Raw genomic sequence first — 19584 nt, forward strand, 5'->3', positions numbered from 1 at the left:
CACTGTCTTTTTGACCTTCGAGAAGCCTGTCTTACCAGAATACATCCTTGTCGGGTACGAGCGTGTCCCAGTTCGTGCGAATGTGCCGAACCCAATACGGTGCTTTAGGTGCCAACGGTTCGGACATACGCAAAAACGTTGCACAAACAACATCGTATGTGCAAAGTGCGGCGGTTCTGACCATGGGGAATCCCCATGTGCCAGCGCCGAGCACTGTGTGAATTGTTCTGGGGACTACGCCTCCAATTCTAAAAATTGCCTGAAGTATATGGTAGAGAAGGATATCCAAGAACTGAGAGTCCGAGAAAATATTACGTTTTTCGAGGCGCGTAAGCGTATTTTAAATCAACAGAAAAAGGCGACAGAAAAGTCCTATGCAGCAGTTTTGCAAAAAGCAACACAAGCAATAGATGTATTTACGCAAACGCCACCTCTTGTTGGTATACCTGGGAAGCGTATTGAAACCGCAACCCAGACGTATGTAGACGTTGCCACTCAGACTGCTGGTTCAGACGACTCGTGTGGTCTTGATATATGGCCTTACATTCCAAAAAGATTATTACCGTGGCGACAGAGAAAGACTCTACGCCTGGTAGATCGCCGCGACGTCGCGCTCCCTGTTCTGGTGACGGGTCGAGATCACGGTCTCGATCAAGATCGCGATCGGGCGTGCGGCGATCTGCGAGCGAATCCCCACGGTCGAAGGCCAAGCAGTCTCAGTCAACGGCACGAAATCCTAGAATAGATAAGAGAAAATCACCCGTCAAGCCACCATGATAATTTAGATCCACATAATGACTGATATACAATGGAATGTGAACGGTGTACGCAGCAGATATGCAGAACTTCAGCAACTGATCTATCGTGAGAACCCTGCTATTTTATGTCTACAGGAGACACACCTCCGACCTGAACATTCCCTGAAAATCTCGGGATACAATGTGTACCGGTATGACCATCTTGCCGGTATTCGTGCTAACGGAGGTTGTGCCCTCCTTCTCCGCCAGAATATCTTTTCCTCTGTTCTAAACATTAACAGTCCTCATCAATGCATAGCTGCCAGAGTAACCTTACCTACCATACAGTTTTCAACAGTCTTCGTTTATATACCCCCAGGTACACCGTTTACAGTACTTCTAATTCAACATATTCTTTCACAGGTACCTGCACCATATCTCTTGGTGCGGGATTTCAATGCATCCCACCACTCTTGGGGCTCAAATTCCGATGACGACAGAGGAAATAAAATAGCAGAGGTATGTACCCGTCTAAATCTTGTTACCCTGAATTCAGGGGAAGCAACACACCTTTCCTTGGCTTATGGTACATACTCCATGATAGATATCTCCATTTGTAGCCCAGTTTTGTCCACGCATTTCGAATGGTCTGTGATTCACGACCTACATGGTAGTGACCACTACCCCATCCGAATGCGTATGTCCGCTTTACGTCCTGCGGAATCTCGATCTCCAAACTGGGTTATTAAAAAGGCGGACTGGGTCGGATTTTCGGAGTCCATAACATTCGATGATAACGGAGATGAAAGTGTGGACTCCGTAGTAGACCATTTCTCAAATATGGTTATGAAGTCAGCGGAATTATCTATTCCCCGGTCGTCCTGCAGGCCAAAACGCTTCTCTGTCCCCTGGTGGTCTGATGCCTGCAGAGATGCAAACCGAGACCGCCGATGTGCCTTACGCCATTTTGGGCGCCATCCGACCCAAGAAAATTTTGTCCAGTTTAAACGTCTTCGAGCAAAAGCTCGTCGCACTGTATGCGATGCTAAGAAGACGTCCTGGACAAACTACGTCAATTCAATGAAAAGGAATGTCCCATCTAACATCGTATGGGACAAAGTCCGTCGAATAATGGGGAAACGTAGTTCTGTAATTCCGGGAATAATAAGCTATGGACTAACGACCACCAGTCCAATAGAAATTGCAGAAATATTCGCTACCTCGTTCGCACAGATTAGCAGCTCAAATAATTATGATCCGGAATTTCTGAAAATCACTGATGCTGCGGAAAAACGAAACCTCAATTTTATATCAGATAATACATAGTATTACAATACACCGTTCACATCCGAGGAGCTGGAGGAGTCACTAGACACATCTCCTGACACCTCCCCTGGTCCTGATAACATCCATAACCGTATGCTTCGCCATCTTCCGCCTGCTGGAAAATCCTTTCTAATGGCAATGTATAACAGAATCTGGACTGAGGGAGTGTTCCCATCTGCTTGGCGTTCCGCCATTGTAATCCCCGTCCAGAAACCAGGAAAGGATCCTTCTTTGTCTGGAAGCTACAGACCAATTTCTCTCACCTGCTGCGTATGCAAGGTTATGGAAAGAATGATAAGCAAACGCCTGATGTGGGTACTCGAATCGGAAAACCGATTATCTCATATAAAATGTGGTTTTCGTAAGCACAGATCCGCCGTAGACCATCTTGTTCGGCTAGAGACCGCCATTAGAGATGCTTTCCTCAAGAAGGAACATCTTGTGGCGGTCTTCTTTGATCTAGAAAAGGTTTACGATACCACATGGCGGTATGGCATTCTGCAAACTCTGCATGACTGGGGACTTCGTGGTAGTCTACCAACGTTTATTGCGAAGTTCATGGCAGACCGGTATTTCCGAGTTCGAGTAGGCACCACACTTTCTAACGAACACCTCCAAGAAAACGGCGATCCGCAGGGTTCTGTATTAAGCGTTTTCCTTTTCTGCATTGCGATCAATGGAATTGCCCACTGTGTGGGTAACCGAGTATCTTTTCTGTTCTACGTTGATGACTTCAGTTTACATTACAGTTCCCGATATCTTCCGTCCATCGGTCGACATTTGCAGCTGGTCATCAACGTACTATCAGAATGGGCTGTCCGCAATGGCTTTAAATTCTCCACTCAGAAGACGCAGTGTGTCCACTTTTACAACCAACGTGGACTATATCCACATCCCGAACTGCGTCTTAATGGAGTGGAATTGCAATATACAGACACTGCGAGATTCTTGGGCCTTATCTTTGATTATAAGTTAACGTGGGAGGCGCATATACGTGATTTGAGAAGGCGTTGCGAGAAATCCTTAAACATTTTACGCCTTTTGTCAGGGGTCCGATGGGGTGCAGACCGTACAGTGCTTTTACGCATTTACCGAGCTCTTATTCGATCAAATGTGGATTATCGGTGTTTTATTTATGGCTCAGCAAATAAATCTAAATTACGTCTTTTAGATACTACACATCACCATGGGATACGACTCGCTACAGGGGCTTTCCGAACCAGTCGGTTAGCGAGCCTGTATTGTGAAGCAGGAGAACCATCACTGTATCGGCGACGTAATATTTTGTTGTGCTCATATGCTGTTAAGCTCCGCTCGCAGCCTGAGCACAATTCTTACGACTCTTTCCATCATTCGTCTCTTTGCGGCCGATACAGTGTAAATCCACGGAGACCTCGTCCAGCAGGTGTGCGGTTTCGTGAACTACTCTCTGAGCTGGATATACATCTACCATCAGTTCGCACACTGGAGTATACCACCACTCCACCGTGGATTACGCGACGTCCCATGTTTGATATAAGTTTGAGCCGCTGTTTTAAGAATTTTACACCAGCTTTTGTTTATAGACTTCGTTTTAGTGAACTTTTATCCCGATATCCAAATTATTCATTAGTTTTTACTGACGGATCCCGGATAAATGATTGTGATGGTTGTTCCTTCGGTAGAAATGGAGAGATATTTAAATACAGACTAAGCCAATATACTAGTGTTTTTACTGCTGTAATCTACGCTTTTTACAGAGCTTTATTGTTTTTAATTAGGCAACCTCAGGGCAGATTCCTTATCTGTTCCGACTCTTTAAGTGCAATCCAGTCCTTGCAGTCTTTTAATTGTGATGATCCGCTTGTCCTAAGAACTCAGCAGCTGTTCCATACTCTCCTTTGCTCTGATTATGAGATTGGAGTAGTGTGGATTCCGGGGCATGTAGGGATTGCAGGAAATGAGGCCGCGGATGCTGCAGCCAGGGCAGGCGCACTGGATGGCTCTCTCGTATATTGGCGCGAGAGGTGGCAGGACATTCGAAACTACTTGAAATATAAAATTTGGTGGCAATGGGAAGGAGAATGGTCTGCACAAGAGGGAAACAAATTACGAAGAATAAAGAACACTGCTCAAGTTTGGGATTCGTCTACAAGAGCGTCGCGACACGAGGAGGTTTTACTCACCCGGTTGAGGATTGGCCATTGTCATCTGACACACGGCCATCTCCTACGTGGCGAACCTCAGCCGGAGTGCGATATGTGCCATGTTCCGCTTACGGTGGAACACTTTTTATTGCGTTGCAGGAAATATGACCATGCACGGAGGCAATATGGAATTCGGCCGACATTACGTGACGCTCTTGGAAATGATTTTAATTGTACAAATGCAGTTCTGAGATTTTTATCAAATACAGGTTTGGATAAGGTGATTTAGTTTTTTATTGATCCGTTTTACTTATCCTCCGGACCCTTCAAATTCGGAGGTTACATTTGTTTTATATTTGATTTTACATTGTTGATATTTCGGACTCTATACATCAGAATATTTTATAAAATATCTTAGTTTGAAAATGTGATTCACAAGTTATCTCTGGTGGCCTTAGTTCTATTGTTTTAATTGTTCGTGTTGAATACCACCTAGTGTGGTAGAACTGCTCACTTTTATGATTCTGTAGAAATCACCTTAAGTCTACAGTATTTGTGTGCCTCATTATATCGTGACACCGCTTTTTAGTTCTTTTAGCACTGATTATTATATTATTTATGTACTTGTTATATTAAGAATTTTAGATAAGGGCGCAAATAGCCATAGTAGCTGACGCGCCCTTCTTAAACAATACTACTACTACATATATACATATTTATTTATACTACCGGTCAAAATTTATCGATCACCTATCACAACTATGGACTTAGTGGGGTTTTAAAAGGGCGCGTCAGCTACTATGGCTATTTGCGCTCTTATGTAAAATTTGTCACAAAACAGACACACAATACAATAATCTGAATGCCTAAAAGACAAAAAGCGTTATCACGGTTAAAAGTGGGAAAAAAAATACAGTTTCAACAACAAACATAAGTGTGCAGATCACAGTCTTTAGATGGTATTTAAAAAGAAATAATAAAATAATAAAACATATACTACCAGAAATAAATTATCAGGCGCATTTCTAAAATGCTCGGAAGTAAAAGGTCCAAATGTCAAGTGTGTTAAAACATATTTAAAACAACGAATATAACCTCCGGATGTAAAGGGTCCGGAGGATAAGTAAAACGGATTTAAAAAAATAATAATAAATCACCCTGTGAAGTCCTGTATTCGATAAAAAAAACTCAGAACTGCATTTGTACAAAGAAAATCATTTCCAAGAGTGTAATATATAGTAGACCGAATTCCGTACTCCCGATGGACACGGATATTTTTTCTACACTGTAAGTGGAACATGGCGCATATCACACTCCGGCTGAGGCTCGCCCCGTAGGAGATGGCCATGCGTCCGATCACAGTGGTCAATCCTCATCCAGGCGAGTAAAACTTCGTCTCCTGACGCACTTGTGGACGAATCCCAAACACCAACACTATTCTTTATTCTTGGTAGTTTATTTCCGTCTGGTTCAGATCATTTTCTCCAACCCACTGCCACAATAAGGTATGTTTCAGGTAATTTTTAATATCCTGCCAACTCTCACGCCAATACACCTCAGACACATTCATAGCACCGTCCCTTGCTGTACCACCCGCTGCCTTGTTACCAGGGATGTCAACATGACCCGGAGTCCACACTACTCCAATCTCATAATCAGAGGTTAGGAGAGTGTGGAAAAGTTCCTGGGTTCTCAACACAAGCGGATCATTAGAATTCAAACGCTGCAGGGACTGAATGGCACTTGAAAAGTCGGAGCACATAAGATATCTGCCGCGGTGTTGTCTAATGAAAAACAATAAAGCTCTATAAATAGCATAAGTCGGAGCACATAAGATATCTGCCGCTTTGTTGTCTAATTAAAAACAATAAAGCTGTATAAATAGCATATAGTTCTGCGGTAAAAAAACTAGCGGACTGTCTCAATTTATATTTAAATATCTGTCCATTTTTTTCAACAAAGGAACTACCAACAAAATCATTTACTCGGGATCCGCAAGTAAAAACTATTAAATAACTTGGAAATAGTGATAAAAGTTCACTAAAACGAAGTTTATAAACAGAAGCTGGTGTAAAATTCTTAAAACATCGGCTCAGACTTACATCGAATATGGGACGTTGCATAATCCATGGTGAAGTGATAGTATACTAGTGTGCGAACTGATGGTAAATGGATGTCGAGCTCGGACAGCAATTCACGAAACCGCACACATGCTGAGCGAAGTCTCCGTGGATTTTCACTGTATCGCCCGTAAAGAGACGAATGGTGAATGGAGTCGTAAGAATTGTGCTCAGGCTGCGAGAGGAGCTTAACAGCATACGAGCACTACAAGGGATTACGTCGCCGATACAGTGATGGTTCTCCTGCTTCACAATACAGGCTCTCTATCCGACTGGTTCGGAAGGCCCCTGTTGCGAGTCGTATCCCATGGTGATGGATACTATCTAAAAGACGTAATTTATATTTATTTGCTGAGCCATAAATAAAACAGCCATAACCCAGCTTCGATCGTATAAGAGCTCGGTAAACGCGTAAAAGCATTGTGTGGTTTGCACCCCATCGAACCCCTAACAAAAGGCGTAAAGTGTTTAAGGATTTCTCGCAACGCCTTCTCAAATCACGTATATGAGCCTCCAAAGTTAATTTATAATCAAAGATAGGGCCAAAAATCTCACAGTGTCTGTATGTCGTAACTCCACTCCATTAAGACGAAGCTCAGGATGTCGATGCTTTTCACGTTCGTTGTAAAAGTGGACACATTGCATTTTTAGAGTGGAGAATTTAAAACCATTGCGAAGAACCCATTCTGATAGTACGTTGATGACCAGTTGCAACTGTCGACCGGTGGATGGAAGATATCGGGAGCTGAAATATAAACTGAAGTACTCCACGTACAACAGAGAACATACTCAGTCACCCACTCAGTGGGTAATTCCATTGATCGCAATGCAGAAAGAAGAACGCTTAATACAAACCCCTAAAGAACACCCTTTTCTTGGAGATGTTCGTTAGAAAGTGTGGTCCTACTCGAACTCAGAAATACCGCTCCGCCATGAACTTCGCAATAAACGTTGGTAGACTGCCACGAAGTCCCCTATCACGCAGAATTTACACAATGCCATAACACCACTTGGTATCGTATGCCAATTCTAGATTAAAGAAGATCGCCATAAGTCGCTCCTTCTTGAGGAAAGCGTCTCTAATGGCGGTCTCCAGCCGTACTACATGGTCTGCTCCTGGTCTGTGCTTACGGAAACTAACTGGATTTTAGATAATGGGTTTCCCGATTCGAATACCCACATCAGGTTTTACTCATCAATTTTTCCGTAACCTTGCATACACAGCTTATGAGACAAATTGGTCTGTACCTTCCAGATAAAGATGGACCCGTTCCCAGTTTCTGGACTGGGATAAAAATGGCGGAAAGCCAAGTAGACGGAAATATACTCTCAGTCGAGATTCTGTTGTAAATTGCCAGAAGAAAGGATATTGTAGCTGATGGCAGATGGCGAAGCATGTGGTTATTGATGTTGTTAGGGGATGTGTCTAGTACCGCCTCCATGTCCTCGGATGTGAACGGTGCATTGTAGTGTTCAGTGTTACCAGATTTAAAATTTAGGTTTCGTTCTTCTGTAGCATCTTCAATTTTTAGAAATTCCACAACATATTTCTTTGAGCTGCTTATTTCTGCAAATGTCCTAGCAAATTTTTCAACTAATTCTATGGGATTGGTGGTCGTTACGTCATTGTTCAGAAGGTCCGGAATTACAGAACTACGTTTCCCAATTATTCGACGGACTTTGTCCCATACGATGTTAGCTGGAACGTTCTTGTTCAATGAAGTGACGTAGTATGCCTAGGACGTCTTCTTAGCATCGCACGCAGTGCGGCGAGCTTAGGCTCGAAGACGTTTAAACTAGACAAAATTTTCTTGGTGGGATGGCGCTCAAATTGGTGTAAGGCACTTCAGCGGTCTCGGATTGCACCTCTGCAGGCATCTGTCCACTGAGGGACACTGAAGAATTTTGGCCTGCACGACGACCAGCGGATCGATAACTCTGCCGACTGAATCACCACATTTGAAAAGTGATCTACTATAGAGTCCACACTTTCATGCCCGTTATCATAGAATGAAATGGACACCGAAAATTCGACGCAGACCGCCTTTGTAATGACCCAGTTTGGAGAACGAGATTCCGCAAGGCGTAAAGCGCACATATGGATTCGGATGGGGTAGTGGGTAGAGCATGAATCACTGAGCACTCGAAATGCGTGGACAAACCTGGGTTACAGAGGGAGACATCTATCATGGGGAAAGTACCATAAGCCATAGATAGATGTGTTGCTTCCCCGGAATTCACGGTAATCAGATTGAAACGAGTACAGTAGTAGTAGTAGTAGTAGGGTTTAAGAAGGGCAGCTACTATGCCTACTTGCGCCCTTATCTAAAATTCTTAATATAACAAAGACATAAATAATAAAATAATCAGAGTGCTAAAAGAACTAAAAAGCGTTGTCACGGTGAAACGAGGCACACAAATGCAGTATACATAAGGTGATTTGTTCACAATCATACAAGTGAGGTGGTATTCAAGACAAACAAATAAACCAATAAAACTAATGCCATCAGAGATAAATTGTGAATCATATTTTAAAAATGATAAAATTATATAAACTATTCGTATGTATAAAGTCCGAAATGTCAACAATGTAAAATCAAATATAAAACAAATGTAACCGGATGTAAAGGGTCAGGAGGTTAAGTAAAACAGGTCAATAAAAAAATTAATCACCTTATCCAAACATGTGTTCGATAAAAAAAAACTCAGAACTACATTTGTACAATTAAAATCATTTCCAAGAGCGTCACGTAGTGTCGGCCGAATTCCATATTGCCTGCGGGCACGGTCATATTTTCTGCAATGCAATAAAAAAGTTCCACCGTAAGTGGAACACGGCACATATCACACTCCGGCTGAGGCTCGCCACGTAGGAGATGGCCATGTGTCAGATAACAGTGGCCAATCCTCAACCGGGTGAGTAAAATCTCCTCGTGTCGTGACGATCTTGTAGACGAAACCCAAACTCGAACAGTAGCCTTTATATTTCGTAATTTGTTTCCCTCTTGTGCAGACCATTCTCCTACCCATTGCCACCATATTTTATATTTCAAGTAGTTACGATTGTCTTGCTACCTCTCTCGCCAATATACCAGAGAGCCATTCAGTGCACCAGCCCTGGCTGCAGCATCCGCGGCCTCTTTCCCTGGAATCCCTACATGACCAGGAATCCATACTACTAAAATCTCATAATCAGAGCTAAGGAGAGTGTGGAACAGCTCCTGAGTTCTTAAGACAAGTGCATCATCACCATTAAAAGACTGTAAGAACTGGATGGCACTTAACGAATCGGAACAGATAAGTAATCTGCCCCGAGGTTGCCTAATTAAAAACAACAGAGCTCTGTAAAAAGCATAGAGTTCAGCAGTAAAAACACTAGTATATTCGCTTAGTCTGTATTTAAATATCCCTCCATCTGTAACGAAGGAACAACCAACACAACCATTTATCCGGGATCCGTCAGTAAAAACTAATGAATAATTTGGATATCGTGATAAAAGTTCACTAAAACGAAGTCTATAAACAAAAGCTGCTGTAAAATTCTTAAAACATCAGCTCAGACTTACGTCAAACATGGGACGTCGCATAATCCACGGTGGAGTGGTGGTATACTCCAGAGTGCGAACTGATAGTGGATGTATATCCAGCTCAGAGAGCAGTTCACGAAAATGCACACCTGCTGGAAGAAGTCTCCGTGGATTTTCACTGTATCGGCCGTAAAGAGACGAATCATGGACAGAGTCGTAAGAATTGTGCTCAGGCTACGATCGGAGCTTAACAGCATATGAGCACAAGAAGACATTTCGTCGCCGATACAGTGACGGTTCTCCTACTTCACAATAAAGACTCGGAAGGCCCCTGCAGAAAGTCGTATCCCATGGTGATGGATAGTATCTAAAAGACGTAATTTCGATTTATTTGCTGAGCCATAAGTAAAACAGCCATAATCCAGCTTTGATCGAATAAGAGCTCGGTAAAGCCGCAGAAGCATTGTACGGTCTGCACCCCAGCGAACCCCTGACAAAAGGCGTGAGATGTTAAAGGATTTGTCGCAACGCCTTCTCAAATCACGTATATGCGCCTCCCACGTTAATTTATAATCAAAGATAAGGCCCAAAAATATCGCAGTGTTTGCATATTGCAATTCCACTCAATTAAGGCGCAGTTCAGGATGTGAATGTAGCCCACGATGGTTATAGAATTGGACACACTGCATCTTTTGAGTGGAGAATTTAAAGCCATTGGGAACAGCCCATTCCGATAGTACATTGATGACCAGCTCCAAATGTCGACCGATGGATGGAAGTTATCGGGAGCTGTAAAATAGACTGAAGTCATCAACGTACAAGAGAGAATATACTCGGTCACCCACACAGTGGGCAATTCCATTGATCGCAATGCAGAAAAGAAGAACGCTTAATACAGACCCCTGCGGAACGCCGTTTTCTTGGAGGTGTTCGTTAGAAAGTGTGGCGACTACTCGAACTCGGAAATACCGCTCTGCCATGAACTTCGCAATAAACGTTGGTAGACGAACACGAAGTCCCCGATCATGCAGAGTTTGCAGAATGCCATACCGCCATGTGGTATCGTAAGCCTTTTCTAGATCAAAGAGGACCGCCACATGTTCCTCCTTGAGGAAAGCATCTCTAATGGCGGTCTCCAGCCGAAAAAGATGGTCTCCGGCGCATCTGTGCTTACGAAAACCACATTGGATATTAGATAATCGGTTTTCCGATTTGAGTACCCACATAAGGCGTTTACTTAACATTCTTTCCATAACTTTGCATACGCAGCTTGTGAGAGAAATTGGTCTGTAGCTTCCAGACAAAGAAGGATCCTTTCCCGGTTTCTGGAGGCGGAACGCCAAGCAGATGGAAAGACAACCTCAGTCCACATTCTGTTGTACATTGCCAGAAGAAAGGATTTTCCAGCTGGCGGAAGATGGCGATGTATACGGTTAAGGATGTTATCAGGTCCAGGGGAGGTGTCAAGGGATGTGTCTAGTGCTGCCTCCAGCTATTCGGATGTGAACGGTGTATTGTAATATTCTGTGTTATCTGATATAAAATTGAGGTTTCGTTTTTCTGCAGCATCTTTGATTTTTGAAATTCCGGGACATAATTATTTGAACTCCTAATCTGTTCGAACGAGGTAGATAATATTTCTGCAATTTCTATTGGATTGGTGGTCGTTACTCCATTGTTTAATATTCCCGGAATTACAGAACTACGTTTCCCCCATTATTCCACGGACTTTGTCCCATACGATGTTAGATGGCACATTCCTTTTCATTGAACTAACGTAGTTTGTCAGGACACCTTCTTAGGGTCGCACACACTACGACAAGCTTTTGCTCGAAGACGTTTAAACTGGACAAAATTTTCTTGGGTCGGATGGCGCTCAAATTTGCGTAAGACACGTCAGCGGTCTCGGATTGCATCTCTGCAGGCATCCGACCACCAGGGGACTGAGAAGCGTTTTGGCCTGCAGGACGACCGGGGGATATATAATTCCGCAGACTTTAAAACCACGTTTGACAAATAGTCTACTACTGAGTCCACACTTTCATGTCCGCTATCATCGAATGATATGGACTCCGAAAATCCGTCGCAGCCTTTTTAATAACCCAGTTTGGAGAGCGAGATTCCGCAGGACGTAAAGCGGACATATGCATTCGGATGGGGTAGTGGTCTCTACCATGTAGGTCGTGAATCACAGACCATTCGAATTGCGTGGACAAAACTGGGCTACAAATGGAGATATCTATCATTGAGTATGTACCATAAGCCAAGGAGAGGTGTGTTGCTTCCCCTGAATTCTGGGTAACAAGATTTAGACGGGTACTTACCTCTGCTATTTTATTTCCTCTGTCGTCATCGGAATTTGAGCCCCATGAGTGGTGGGATGCATTCAAATCCCCTACTACCAAATATAGAGGAGGTACCTGCGAGAGAATCCTTCAATTTCTTGTACTGGAAAGGTGTGTTTGGGGGCATATATACAGAGATTATTGAGAAACTGTATGGAAGACAAAGTTACTCTAGCGGCTATGCATTGGTGTGGACTGTTAATGTTGATAACAGAGGAAAAGATACTTCGGCGGAGTAGGAGAGCACAACCTCCATTGGCACGAATACCGACAAGGTGATCGTACTGGTGAACGTAGTATCCCAAGATACTCAGAGAGTTTTCAGGCCGGAGGTGTGTCTCCTGAAGACATGAAATAGCAGGGTTCTCATTATAGATTAATTGTTGTAGTTCTGTGTATTGCTGCGTATACCGTTCACATTCCACTGTACAATATCAGTCATCAAAAGGAGCTAAATTATGTTGGTGGCTTCACAGTGGATCTTCTCTTCTTAGCCTTTCTATGAATTGGTGCCTTTGATTGCGATTGCTTAGCCTTCGACCGTGGTGTCTCACTCCCAGATCGTCGCACACCTGATCGTGACCTTGATCGAGGCCGTGATCTCGACACTTCACCCTAACAAGGAGTTTGCATACCCTAATTTCTTTACAGGATATTTTTATTTGTATCCAGATATTGTAATTATTAGTTTTTCTTATATTTTTGTCATTTAGTTTTTATATTTTATAGTGTTTTGACTCCGAATGGATTTGAAGGTGCGGTGATATAAAAATCAGTTGCTGAGTGAGAAAAAATGCAAGACAAATAGATACACAAGCATTATGCTATTCCTCTCTCTTGAGTATGTAATCAACCAGTGGCTTCGAGCCAAGAGAGCTTCTAACTTCTTTCTGGCGTTTATTCGCTGTAGTGACAAGAATCAGCCAGGAAGACGTGCTACTGTTCGTAACACGATACTGCATAGCACTTAAAATTTTAATTACTATGAAGTTATTACAACTATAAGTACACAATTACTAGTAAATAATAATAATAATAATAATAATAATAATAATAATAATAATAATATCCCTATGCATCATCACCAAATGCGAATCGGTTGTTTTCGTGATTCGTTCTCGCAATATGTCCACGTCCATAGCGCCAACGTTATTCAAAATATTTTATTCATATTTATGAGTATGGGCCGAATTCATAGTCAACACTTATCGTAAGGAAACACTTAAGCAGTTGCTTATAATAATTTCCAATTCATAAATCCCACTGAAGTGAACACTTATTCAATAAGGTAGCTTGTCAGTTTCCTCAAGTGTTTCCTCATATGCATTGTAATCAGCTGATTCGGTATACAATAGGTGATGATTATGATTTAATTTAATTTATTGAGTTCTGTAACTAAAATGAAAATGAGTTTCGGCAAGCAAAAGATATATCAGAGATATGGAAAACTCTTTAGAGATGTATAATGATCAACAATTTAAGAGGAGATACCGTTTCGACAAGAACACTGTTGTGAATATTGTGGTGTCTCGTATTTAAATTCACAATACAACCATGAGGCTTACCGATTTCGCCACTGCTGAAAGTACTGGTTGCTTTGAGATTTTATGATACAACAGCATTTCAGGTAGATCTGTGGCATTTATTTTTTTCGAAAAGTATTCACGTCCCAACAAAATGTTATTTGCATTTTTGTTTGTATTCTACCCAAAGAATAAGCTGTTAAAAATTTGCGTAATTATATCATTTCCACTTTGTTTAGCATAAAAATAACTGAAAAATAAATGAAAATGGTTTACTTACAGGAATATTTCCGGAGTTTGCATTAAACTCAACTGCAATTTTGTTCCGTATCAATTTCTTTTTTTTGGAGAGAACAATTATAATTTTTTTTTTTTTTTTTTACTTTCGACGATATCTCCATATTTCATAACTAGTTATCTTAGCTCCTTTCTTTTCTGTAATATGCTTTCTGGACATCTTGTATAATTTTTAGCTCTATAATATTTACTTCTGTATTTGTGTATGACAATAATGCCGATTTAACAATTTGAAGGTGCTGGAAAACAATTGAATGTAGGAAAGCGCTCCCGTCTAGCCATGTTGCCATATTTCTTTCGATGTCACGGGAATGCTCAGGGCATATAAATGAACAGCGTCTCTGCAATACGATCTGAAATAAGTGCCAAGGAAATGCTCATTACTTAAGTGTTTCCTCATTTTATAAGTGACGACTATGAATTCGACCCTAAATCTCGGATACTTAAAAAAAAAAAAAATTACGCACCTAAGTTGATGTTTCAAAATATTAAAACAAGCCGATTCAAAACTTCTTTTATGCTTTAATATGCACATCAAAAGAGGACAGCAAGGTTAGAATTAAAATTTGGACAACTGAACTTAATTATCTAAATGTAATTACGCACATTTGATTTCATTACAGCCAGCACAGACAGGGCAATATTGCTATAATTAAAATAAACGGAACAAAATTACATTCCTCCTGTAATTCGTTGTTTATAGCAGAACTCATCTTCTATTCTGAGCAGGAGAAAAACATTGTAAATTTGTCTCTTTCCGCAAACACGTGTGTGTGTTAGACTCTAGATATTAACAATAATAATATACTTAAATGTAACTATACAAAATTTTATTTTACGTACTTGGGGTGTCTTAGAGGAGAACAACAAACTTTGAATTAAAAGGGAAAGCAGGAGATTCTTCGTGGGACGTAGCTGCTCGAGCCACTAATAATATAACGCTTTTCTTCTGGCGGAACGCGCCGAAATAGTATTTCAGCACCTTTTTTGTATTTTCAATCATGGAACCGAGACATGCGTTAATATGTTCTTCACATCATTTTTCTTTGAACTCCACTTGGGCCTTGAAAGTTTTAAAGCTGGACGAATAGAAGGTTAAAAACCACAACATTCCTGTGATCTGGACAGTAATCATCTCCCAGTCCACTATAGGCCTTCATATATTCTCCACAGAGTTCCAACACTTTTTTCTGTAGAAAGAAAGCATTGATTACCATAATATTCAAAACTTCATGTAGGCTATTTTTATAGTAATGACATGTTGCGAGTTGCATCGGCCCTCAGGAGGCGCATCGAGTATTAGAGAAATGGTAAAGCACATTTTTCCCGAACAAATGTCCACGTTTACGCAGAAAACAAACTAAAATTCCTATAGCCTATATCCCTATTGAATTTAATTAAAATATGAGTAACATGTACATGAAAATATTAAAAATGTACTGATATTGTTTTGCAATGAGGTAACCCATTCCGCCTTTCATGAGACTTAGTACATGGAGGCCGCGGCTTTTTTGTCATCCATGACGACACAGGCCGTTCGCGTGTGATGTTGAGACTCGGTCGCTGTTAGGTATGGCAAGTTAAATGTTGCATGTGTTCAGAAAAAAATATTGTAGCTACAAAGAAAATGAGACGTATGAACTAACTCGCGTGAAAAACATTTTAGTGAGGAACTACAGACCGGGAATGTAACTTAAATTAGCCGTATATGAGAAAATTCATTCGGTGGATAATGTAACGGATATTTATGACATAATAATTGAAAAGAAATGTACCGATATGCAACTTTAAACCTACCATTTCAAGATAATACACTTCATTGTAAACGAAAAGATACGGCTGTTACTATATTATTTTACTTAGTCAAAGGTCTATGATTCTTAATTAGGCCACAGATATAAAATTATATAATTTTAATGACTTGTAAGAGTAAATGTTATTACTTTCTAAATTGGTCTTCGTTCTTTTTCTCCTACATCGCAAGCCATGCCATACCATGTCTCGAAACTGCCAGTAAGTTTCATTGTATACTTGTGACTACAGTCTAAACCAGTGGTTCCCAAACTTTTTCAGCCACGGAGCCCTTTTTGAAGCAAAAGTTTCTCGTGGAGCCCCAAGAAATGTTTAGTGTTTAGTTCTATCTGTGTATGTTCTATGAAGCATAATACACACGATATGTATACGAAAGTATATATATATATATATATATATATATATATATATATATATATATATAATATTTTTATAGCCGTGTACTTCGAAAAGGCAGTTTCACAGAGGTATGCAGTACCAAAAGGCAGTAAGAACAATTTAGCTTTTGATCTTAATATCGAAAGATCCTCCCCTATCTGAACCCAATATTCGGGAAGTGGTTTGCTTTTAAATGATGCCTGACAGTGGCTGTAAGTCATGTCTATAAGGACCTCGTGTTCTGTCGCAGTGAAGGCTGCTGGTTTTGAATTCACTGACAATGGATCTGCAATCCACTCATATTTCTTTCGAATCGATTCCTGAGTGTCCCTTGGAAAGTATGAATTCATATTTTGAAGCAAATTATCATGATGCTCTTTTATTATTGCTATGAATGTGTTATTCATTGTTATGTTATTTTCTTCTGTAAAGTTTGAAGTCAATGAGAAACATGTCAGATCCTTATTCTAGACTCTTTCCATGTAGAACGTTATTTTTTTTCTTCAGTGCGGCAATTTTGTCATTAGAATTGAATGTAGTCTTCTGTTTCCCTTGTATGGATGTGCTGAATTCGTTATTTTTTACAAAATGTGTGCTAAGTAACATAATTTGCACAACAATCCCTGCTCATTCAAATAATCTGCTAGCAAACTCTTTTGGTCATTCAAAACTCAAGATAACGCTTATCAAACTACAACCATGTGTAATAAATAATTAATAACAATGACTTGTGTATACTTCCCATATCTTCATACAGAATTTTGAGTAGCCTATACTGCAAAGGTCGTGCCTTAACAAAGTTGATAATTTAGACGACATTGTCTAGTACATGCCTTAATAACGCTGGTATTTTTTTTTTTCGTTGCGAGGGTGTGTCGGTGTAGTACACAGTGACTACTTGTGCAGTTTTTTTAAACTTTCTTGATTCTTGTAACACCGCCAGCAACAGGCCCTACCATGGTCTTTGAGCCATCTGTGAATCCATTAATGCAATTGTTCCATGGTATCGATGAAGGATGGATAGAACAGAGAAAAATTCTCTCCGGCACCAGGACTCGAACCCGGGTTTTCTGCTCTACATGCTGACACTTTATCCACTAAGCCACACCGGATTCCAGTTCCGATGCAAGATCGAATCCGCTCATTTAAGTTCTATCTCTCAGTTTTCCTTTGGTGGCCTACCCTCATGTACTGTGTCACAGAATATGTGACAGTGGCACAATGTCCAACGCACTATGTACAGAGGTGCACTCATTACGAGTGTCTAAGTGGCCGGAATCCGACAGGATGAGCGCGTCTTGAATGACTAAGTGATTATTTACGCATATCATAATATTATTATGATGTACTTCGGTACATAATAATACCATGGTACCGGTATCAAGTTTTCAATGAAGACATCTATCAGGGAAAAAAAAAAATTCAGAACCGCTTGTAGAGGATGGCAATGGCTTGCAGAACAAAATATCTTCATGAAAAGAATCTGAAAATTCGTACTGCACAAACGTCATTAGCACAGCTAATCCGGCAACGTCCGTGAATTCGTCAAGTTGTAGCAAAAATTGCGTTTCTATGATACAGGAAATTATGATATTTTTAACATTATTTTATAGATCCTGGATCCCATTATGCACAGTGTTATTTGATAAGGGCACACTGGAGAACAACTATGCAATTCTTTCGTCCACCATGCACTTCACTGCCTTCACTAATAGTGGTTTTATAAGAATTCCGGCGAAGGTGTGAGGTTTACCAGTAAGACATAGATCATGACTAACCAAATACGACGTTTCCAGTGCTTTATAGTTATTTGTCTTTACATGAGATAAAATTTTTGTCTGAACTGCATGGAGTTCGTCACATTTTCTTTTGACGTAGTCTGCAGTTTCATTTGTGAAGTATGGATGAGTTTCGAAATGCTGCCTAAGCTTGGCAGGGAGCATAGAAATATTGGGCAAAATTTTGTTACATATCACACACTGTGGACGACGTCCATCAGCAAACTTAGTGAATCCCATATCCAAATATGAATCACAATATTTTCGTTTTTTACTTCCTTTTCTGTACCTCTACACTAGGCAACGTAAATTCTGAAGTAGGATCATGTGTAGCATATTCTGAACTCAATCCCAAAGAATTCGCACTATCTTCTTCGAAAGTAAGGTTACAGCTGTTATTATCCTCCTTTGACTGAGCACTGGTTGATGACTGATGACTAAGGAGCGGATTCCTATGTAATTAAATATTTTTCTTGCGTGTAATAAAACACAATTAACAAAGTTACAAATTCCGAATGTCAAGTTTCAAGTTTAAAACCCGAATTTTATTTCACATAAAAACACATATTTTCACAAAAAAAAAACTATGTAAATATATATTTTCAGGAAATCTATTATAAACGCATAAATCTTGCAGTTTTTTTTTTACTTAAATAATTTTTTACAAGAACTTTTAAATATTTTAAAACTAAATCAATTATATCACTCAGAAATATGTTATCTTTTTTAAAAATTCTTGGTTGCTTCGTGTTTCTATGGGCTCTGTGGTGTATCCATGATCCATTTTTATAATAGTATCGCCTCAAGTTCTGAGAACTGCTAGTTAGCATATCAGTGTTATTATATGAGAATAAATTAACATGGACAAGAAGGAGAGATTTTGCACCACATAATTAGGAATGTTTATTGTTGCTGAAGATGATTTCATTCCCGCTTTGTTTGTGAAACACAACGGATAAGAGCATGGGTATAAACATTATTTAATTTAAACAAATCTCTCGCCTCTCGCTCATGCCTATGAAGTGAGGAAATACATCTTGTTGTGATTCCCCGTTATCGGACCATAAGCATAAGCTGTGAAGCGTGGATTTGGTGGAGTTGCTATAGGAAGCTTTTCTCCGACATTATCAGTCAGTAGCCAGAAACATGTTTTTACTTTATGACGTGTATATATTAGCCTCTTAAGATGCCTAAAATCAAATCGAGTTTAAGATCGCGTCTACAGCAATATGTAGATGAATTTAAAAACATTTTTACTACCAACGGAAAAGAGTTATTTTGCCAACCATGTTGTAAATCAGTAAGTGCAGATCAGAGCTCTCACATTGAAACACATTGCAAACAAGCACATTGCCGCTGCTTCATGTGTGCATTCACGGCGAAACAGAGGATATAAAAAAATGTGTAAAGTTGCTCAAGTATAGGAGGGTGTGCCTGTAGGTGAAATTGACGGTGTAGGCGTTTGTGACATTACTGTCTTTAAATATGCTCGTCTGACGTCCTGTAATGTGGAAAGATCGTTTTCACAGTATAAGTCGTTGTTCAGAGATAATGGGCATGCATTTGTGATAGAGAATTTGGAAATGACCTTTGTTGTTTACTGCAATTCTCGGAC

General features: G+C 40.4%; 1 protein-coding gene across 3 annotated transcripts in view; it reads right to left on the reverse strand.

The window, feature by feature from the left end:
• LOC138693484 (zinc finger protein 233-like) overlaps window positions 1–19584 on the reverse strand; it is an 81259-nt gene that overhangs the window by 25078 nt on the left and 36597 nt on the right. Inside the window, exon 7 of one of the 3 annotated variants that reach the window (XM_069817480.1) lies at window positions 14099–15191. The exons of 1 other annotated variant lie outside the window; for it this stretch is intronic. In XM_069817480.1, coding sequence (XP_069673581.1) covers window positions 15158–15191 — 34 coding nt within the window. In that variant the 3' untranslated portion in view covers window positions 14099–15157. Of the gene's footprint in view, window positions 1–14098; window positions 15192–19584 lie in introns of those variants that run through there. One more of the 3 variants, XM_069817476.1, reaches the window with a different exon arrangement.

Source organism: Periplaneta americana, chromosome 17, assembly GCF_040183065.1.
Source record: "Periplaneta americana isolate PAMFEO1 chromosome 17, P.americana_PAMFEO1_priV1, whole genome shotgun sequence".
NCBI classification, from domain to species: Eukaryota; Metazoa; Arthropoda; class Insecta; order Blattodea; family Blattidae; genus Periplaneta; species Periplaneta americana.